Below are 7,544 nucleotides of genomic sequence, written 5' to 3' on the forward strand. Positions count from 1 at the left end.
GTTAGATATTTTTAAATCAGTCCAGATAACTTGCAGCCAAGAGTTTTAAAAGAGATGACTGAGGAGTTCGCTGGACTTGACTGATTGGATATTTTTTCTAAAAGATCCACTCTAGGAATTATTTTGAGAAAGCCCTATGGTCTGTGTTAGCCAGGAGGTCAGACTAGGTGACCACAATGGTCCCTTCTGGCCTTGGACTCTATGAATCTATGTGGGAAAGAATTTGCTCAAAGTGGAGGGAGAATCGCCCCATCTGCTGGCAATGTGGAGGATATGACACAAACCGTGTGAGAGAGCACATAAATACCAGGTCCGTCAATGAGATAGAGACTGAAGTGGGTTGGAGTAAAATTTAATTATGAAGCAGGAAGGGAGGGGAGTTTACAGGAATTCGTACAGATTGGAAACAAGTGGCAGATGGGCTCTGGAAAAGGAGAAGGCAGGTCAGTTTTCTTTTCTTTCTTGTTTGCTTTCAGTTTAGAAGAAGCTCCCACGTTGGCAGTGGAACCCATGGCAACGATGTGACATGGAAGATTACAAAAGCAGGCTAAAATGTATTTTGTGTTGCATTCCTGGTGCTGCACATGACCAGGGAAGAGACCTGCAGAATATTCAAAGCAAATATGTTAAGCTTGACAACGCCCCACATGGAAGATGGAGGTAATGAACACCACCTGTCAGATGGGGAAACTGAGGCAGGGGCAGGGACAATTGATTGGGCCTCGGCATCACAGACAGATTGGAAAGATTCGTGCTAAAGACCTTTGGAGGTTCTTCTTCAGGCTTGGATCTCCATCCTGTGATTCTCCTAGGATCCTGCAAACAAAAAGTGACAATGCTGGAGTCCATACCATGCTTCAGTCCCACCTCTTATTTAGATCTCTAGCTAAGGGTAGGGGAGGGAAATAGTGAGGAAGGAGGGATGAAACTGCAGGGGGAACAACCAGTGACTGACTCACCAATGCTCTCCATGGGGCTAGGGGCACTGTCCTGCAGATAGCAGGGTGAGCAGGTCACTAGGGGGCGCTCTCCCCCTTGGAGTCATGGGTGAACCCACTTCCCCAGAGCTGCAATACTGGGTGCCGCGCTGCAGGGAGCGGGGCGGGGACTCAGTAGCTGGCGCTGTCCCCTGGCAGTCAGGGCTTGATTTCGATATCGCAGTGAGGCTCTCGGGGGCGCTGTGCTCCCGGGAGCCCCATGGCCAACTGCTGGAGTGTGACCCCCAGCGTTCAATCCCAACACAGCTGATTCCGCTCTGCCTACCTCCTTCCCACCCCTGCCATTTCAGTGCAGTTCAGGAGCCTCCTTTGCTCCACATCCGAAATGGTTGGCCAGCTGTCATGCACCCAACGCACCCCGCCCCAGAGGTGGCTGCATGTCAGCCGATGGCCGAAGAGCTGCCCATGGGAACAGAGCCTCTGACACACACGATACCTAGCCAGCTACGGGGCATGAGCTGTAACTGCGGTACTGGGAGATGCAACCTTCCCTCTGCAACTAGCCTTGTGTAGGCTGAGAAAGAAAAGGGGAAAAATTTCAGCCTTGGTGGGTCATTTTGGGTGCGGGGACAAGTCCCCAAGACCCTGCTAATCAGAGCTGCCTGCCCCGGAAGAAGCCAGTTACCTTCGTGCTTCATCAGGAAGTAGGTGATGAGGAAGATGAGGCTGTTGAGGGTGAAGAATGAACCCCCCACGGCCAACTCCCGGGACCAGCTGCCTGTGTGGGCTGAGGAGAGGAACCGTGATGGCGATGGAGGGTCAAGGCACTGCTCAGTGTGTGTGTGTGTGTGTGTGTTGTTAGGAGAAGGAGCAGGCTGACCCAGAGGCAGATTTGAGTAGATGGGCTTCTTTATCGCGGTACTCGTTCCCCTGGACCCGATTGTCCGGTAAGCCCTGGATTAGTTACAGCCCACTCCTTTTGTTTAGGTTAGTAGGTACACGCCTACATCCGCTACAACACCCCAAAAACCCTTATTAAGTAATGGAAACACCCACTGTTAGTAAACCCACCTCTATCGATTGCTCACAGCATTACATACTTTTACCTTGAAGATATATTTCTTTGCAACAATTTGTTGCCATAAATCTTTCTCCTTAGCAGTTCCCAGGAGAAAGAGGCCGTGAACAGTTCTCAAGGGAAGGGTGGTGGGGGCCCTAAGCCAGGGCTGGTTTATGTAGCTGGGAAAGGGAGGGAGGGGAAGATAACGTTCCTTTTACCGTCTTCGACACAAATGGCATTTCTTCTGCAGCCACATCTTTATCAATCTGAGCAACAGAGAAGGGAAGAATCTGGCAACTTATATTTTAGACAAAGAAATACTAAAGAATTTGCACGTACATGACGCTGGAAGGTGGGACACAAAGCAAAAGGGTGCATGGAAACCTGTGAAAATTGGTATGATGGATAAAAGGTACAGAAGTGCTACCGTCTCTCTCCTCAGGGGTATTTCAGACATGCAGAGCTCACCTCTCATGCTGATGACCACTGGCTCACTCCTCCTGGCTGGGATATTCCGTCCGGACAGACGTACCCAGTATGAACAGCTGTACGACCCAGATACCGTCGGTCCAGTGATGCTCAAGTTGTAAGTGTAGCTGCTCTTGGATGAAGCCAGCGCGGACACAGCTATTCCATCTCCAAAGTACTGGAAGCCTTTAATCCTGTCCCGTGGAGGGGGTGCTGAACACACAAGTCCCACGGAGTCACCAGCATGGTACGCCCGGTGCCAGGGATTCAACGAGAGGGATGGGGCTGCGGGGGCATCTGGGAAACATCAATTTCCATTGGCACCTATCCATCCTAATGAACATAGGACCAGCATCTTCAATCCCAACCCAGTGCCCTCAGGCTGTGGGGGACGCCTGCCCAGTCTGCGGCCCACCCATGTCCTTCCTGAGGTCCTCGTCAGAACTCACCAAGAACCCCATGGCCTGGATTAAAGGGGACTCTGTATGGCAAATGTAACTATGGTGTTTCTACAGCCAGAGTATCTGAGTACCTACCAATCTTTAATTCGGGAGGGGGACAGTGATATTACTTCCCCCAGGAGCAAAGGATGCTCCCTAAAAGTGGTTGGGCCATGGGCACCCAAACTGCGGCCCTGCCCCTCCTCCCTGAGCTCTCACCCTTGTGCCGCCCCTTCACCCGAGGCCCTGTCCTCATGTGGCCTCTTCCCCTGCGGCCCAACCCCTGCGCCACCTCTTCCCCCCAAAACCCCCACCCCAGCTCGCTCCTCTCTGTCCCCTACCCCTGCTCCCTCACCCTTACAGCTGGTAAAAAGTGGGAGGGCATAGTCACCCCACTTAAAAAAGTGATGGGGCCCTGGCCCCCTCTTCTGGCACCCCTGACTCCCTACCCTATAACAGATGGCACGAAGAGCCAACAATTGCAGTTAGGTGCCTACATGGCTCAGGCCCTTTTGAAAACCCCACTAGGGACCTAGATGCCCTCTTGAGGTGCCTAAATACCTTTGAGAAATGGAGACTATGATTTTCAAAGCTATTTAGATGCCTAAAGACAGAGGTAGGCCCCAACCTCCCATGGATTTCATGGCTTCATAGATTCCAAGGTCAGAAGGGACCGCTGTGATAATCTGGTCTGATCTCCTCTATCACCCTTGCCAGAGAACAGCCCTGAAATAATTCATAGAGCGGATCTTTTAGAAAAAAGATCTCATCTTGAGTTAAAAATTGCCGGTGGTGGAGCATCCACCATGGCCCTTGGTAGATTGGTCCAGTGGTTAATTACCCTCACGGTTTAAAATACGTGGTAAGTGTAAAAATGTAATAAGAAAAGCCAAAAAGGAGTTTGAAGAACAGCTAGCCAAAAGGTAATAACAAAATGTTTTTTAAGTACATCAGACGCAGGAAGCCTGCTAAACAACCAGTGGGGCCCCTGGACGATCGGGATACAAAAGGAGCACTTGAAGACGATAAAGTCATTGCGGAGAAACTACATGAATTCTTTGCTTCAGTCTTCACGGCTGAAGATGTGAGGGAGACTCCCAAATCTGAGGAATTGTCACAGATTGAAGTGCCACTAGAGGAGGTTTTGGAACTAATTGAGAAATTTAAGAGTAACGAGTCACCGGGCCCAGATGGCATCACCCAAGAGTTCTGAAAGAACTCAGATGTGAAATTGCGGAACTATTAACTATGGTTTGTAACCTGTCCTTTAAATCAGCATCTGTACTCAATGACTGGAAGACAGCTAATGTTATGCCACTATTTAGAAAGGTGACGCCGGCAATTACAGACCGGTAAGACTAACGTCAGTACCGGGCAAATTAGTTGAAACAATAGTAGAGAATAAAATTGTCAGACACCTAGAAGAACATAAACTGTTGGGCGAAAGTCAACATGGTTTCTGTAAAGGGAGATAGTCTCTTACTAATCGATTAGAGTTCTTTGAGGGGGTCAACAAACATGTGGACAAGGGGGATCCAGTGGACATAGTGTACTTAGATTTCCAGAAAGCCTTTGACAAGGTCCCTCACCAAAGGCTCTTACGTAAATTAAGTTGTCATGGGATAAGAGGGAAGATCCTCTCATGGATTGAGAACTGGTTAAAAGACAGGAATAAATGGTAAATTTTCAGAATGGAGAGGGGGTAACTAGTGGTGTTCCCTAAGGGTCAGTCCTAGGACCAATCCTATTCAACTTATTCATAAATGATCTGGAGAAAGGGGTAAACAGTGAGGTGGCAAAGTTTGCAGATGATTCTAAACTGCTCAAGATAGTTAAGACCAAAGCAGACTGTGAAGAACTTCAGAAGGATCTCACAAAACTAAGTGATTGGGCAACAAAATGGCAAATGAAATGTAATGTGGATAAATGTAAAGTAATGCACATTGGAAAAAATAACCCCAACTATACATACAATATGATGGGGCGAATTTAGCTACAACTAAGCAGGAAACAGATCCTGGAGTCATCGTGGATAGTTCTCTGAAGACGTCCAGGCAGTGTGCAGCGGCAGTCAAAAAAGCAAACAGGGTGTGAGGAATCATTGATGATTTAACTGGGATTTGGTCCTGCTTCGAGCAGGGGGTTGGACTAGATGACCTTCTGGGGTCCCTTCCAACCCTTATATTCTATGATTCTATGATCATTAATCATTATGGAGGGAGGAGACACAATAGACGCAGGGCAGTGGCTGCAAACATTCCCTGCGGAAACTGAATGTGATGTTGAACCCAGGCTATCCCACTGGAGTGCACCTTCCCTCCACTTTCCAAAGTGCCAGGGTGGGACGGCACATGTATGCATGTGAGAGACAGAGAGACAGAGATACACACCATGTGTGAGACAGAAAGACACACACACACACACACACTGTGTGTGTGAGGGTGGGTGTGTGAGAGGCAGAGAGAGACGCGCATTGCCCCTTTAAGTACGCTGGCCCCACTCTAAGTACATTGCCTTTTCAAGTAGATCAGCAAGTTGAGACAGCAGCTGCTGCCAGCAAGCTCCCTCCGTCCTGAGCCCTGTTGTGTGTCCCCCGCCCCTGCTCTGTACAGATGGGGGCAGGGGCAGGAGTGGGAGGAGGGGACACCCTGACATCAGCAACCCACCCCCCAACCCCCCGCACAGCAAGGCAGAGGGCAGGAGCAGCACACGGCAGTGGGGGGGAGGAACTTAGGGGAGCTGATGGGGGAGCTGCCGGCCCACCCTGGCTCCAAGCCCCCACCAGCTCCACCGACTGCTCTCCCTGCAAGCAGTGGACAAAGCAGGCGGCTGCCAAACAGCGTTATAAGGGAGCATTGCATAGCTTTAAACCAGCCTGTTCTCTACGAGATCAGCCACGTCACATCGTTAACCGGGGACGGTCAGGGAGGAGTTCCTGTACCCTTCACTTGAACAGAGACGGGCTGGCTCTTCTCAGATGGGGTTTCTTGCCCGGATGCCCCCATCCAGTATGCACAGCTGTAGGCCCCGGTGGTGGCCAGCTGCGCTCTGAGATGGAGCCGGGCTTCCCTGTAGGGATCAGGGGGTGTTTCGAGGAGCCGCTCCCCATGTTGGTCGAAGAACCGGTAACCCGTTGGCTCCTCAGCCCCAGGAACTGAGCACTTGAGGGTCAGACGCTCCCCCTCAAAGAACTCCGGGTGTGGGGGGTGCAGAGAGAGTGTGGGGGTTGATAGGGGGGCTGGAATGGAAACACAGGGGTTAGTGCAGAGGTGGAGACCACTGGGGAGTGAGGGGGAGAGGAAATGGGGGGAAGACACAGCCCCCACCCATCCCCTTGCCCATTCCTTCCCCTCCAGGGGAGGAAATATCCCAGGGCAGATACAGCACCTCTGGGTACATTGCAGCCCACTTACCTGTAGATGACACCAGGCTGGGGAAAATGTGGAGAGAGGCTGAAAAAGAGAAGAGAGGGAGTGAGAACTCTGGAAAGAAAGAAAGAAAGAAAGAAAGAAAGAAAAAGAAAAGGAGAGCGATTGGAAAGAAAGCCTCTCACCCAGCACAGGCAGAAGGAGACTCAATTCCATGCTAAGCTGGTTCTTCTGCTGCTGGAAACGGCGTTCTCTGCCCAGCCACTGGCCTCGTGTCCTGCCTGGGGCCCGACCAAGCACTTCCCCTCTGCCGGCCAACTAGCTGCACAAACCCCCCCTCTGGCAGATTTCCGGGGCTCAGCCCGGGCACACACCAGGCTCCTGGGCCAGTCTACTGCACCTGCCCAGGGCTCTAGGGATATTTCTTCCCATACCCCTTCTTTTCTCTGGGAAATGGGAAGAAGAAGAATTGCCTGCCTGCCGTATGGGGTTACAGTATAAGGATTAGATTGAGATCTGCGGGGCCAGGAACTTTACATTTTTAAACCTAACCGGTGTCCCTTAAGTGACTTGCCACAAGATGTCAGAACGTGTTAGTATTAGAGCTGGAAATGTCTCTCAGCCCGGATCCCCATTCTGCGACTCTACCCTCCGGACCGCTCACGCTCCTGGCTAATGACGGAGATGTTGGAGAATCAGATTGTTCACTGGCGTATCTTGTATGTCCAGCCTGACCAAAATAAATGTGGGTTTTTCTCTAAAGTCCAGGTGTGGTCAGAAAAGCGGCTCTGCAAAAACATCACCACAGTCACAGACCTCAACTTTCTCTGTTTCCTGTCAAATCTGCTTATTTTATGGCTACAGACATGTTTTTCCTTTTAATGGTGCAAGAACCAATGTCACTGAAGGAACACAAGCTCTATTCTGTTTGGCCTCAGACAACAACAGACGTGTTGAAGGGATAGGTCAGTGGTTTGAGCATTAGTTTGCTAAACCCAGGGTTGTGAGCTCAATCCTTGAGAGGGCCATTTAGGGATCTGGGGCAAAAATTGGGGACTGGTCCTGCTTTGAGCAGGGGGTTGGACTAGATGATCTCTGGAGGTCCCTTCCAACTCTGATAGCCTATGAAATTACAGCTGAAGATACAAGAAGCAGAAAGAACCCAATTTGACTTTCAGGGTTACGCAAGGGCAGGCATTAAGAAAATGAATTGATCCAATTTAATCTGGAGTCAGAGGATGAGTAACTATGGGAAAGCAATATTTAAATA

The 7,544-nt window shown here is 50.3% G+C and overlaps 1 protein-coding gene across 1 annotated transcript; it reads right to left on the reverse strand.

Moving 5' to 3' along the window:
* Positions 1-336: 336 nt before the first annotated feature.
* Positions 337-6,549, reverse strand: LOC142068767 (Fc receptor-like protein 5). Its single transcript, XM_075118594.1, has 6 exons — positions 6,460-6,549; positions 6,320-6,358; positions 5,848-6,144; positions 2,467-2,763; positions 1,624-1,725; positions 337-816 (listed from the first exon to the last, which is right to left on the reverse strand). The coding sequence occupies exons 1-6, from the start codon at positions 6,488-6,490 to the stop codon at positions 809-811; spliced, it is 774 nt and encodes a 257-aa protein (XP_074974695.1). The 5' UTR covers positions 6,491-6,549; the 3' UTR covers positions 337-808.
* Positions 6,550-7,544: the final 995 nt, after the last annotated feature.

This window comes from Caretta caretta, chromosome 13 (genome assembly GCF_965140235.1).
Source record: "Caretta caretta isolate rCarCar2 chromosome 13, rCarCar1.hap1, whole genome shotgun sequence".
In the NCBI taxonomy this organism is placed as follows: domain Eukaryota; kingdom Metazoa; phylum Chordata; order Testudines; family Cheloniidae; genus Caretta; species Caretta caretta.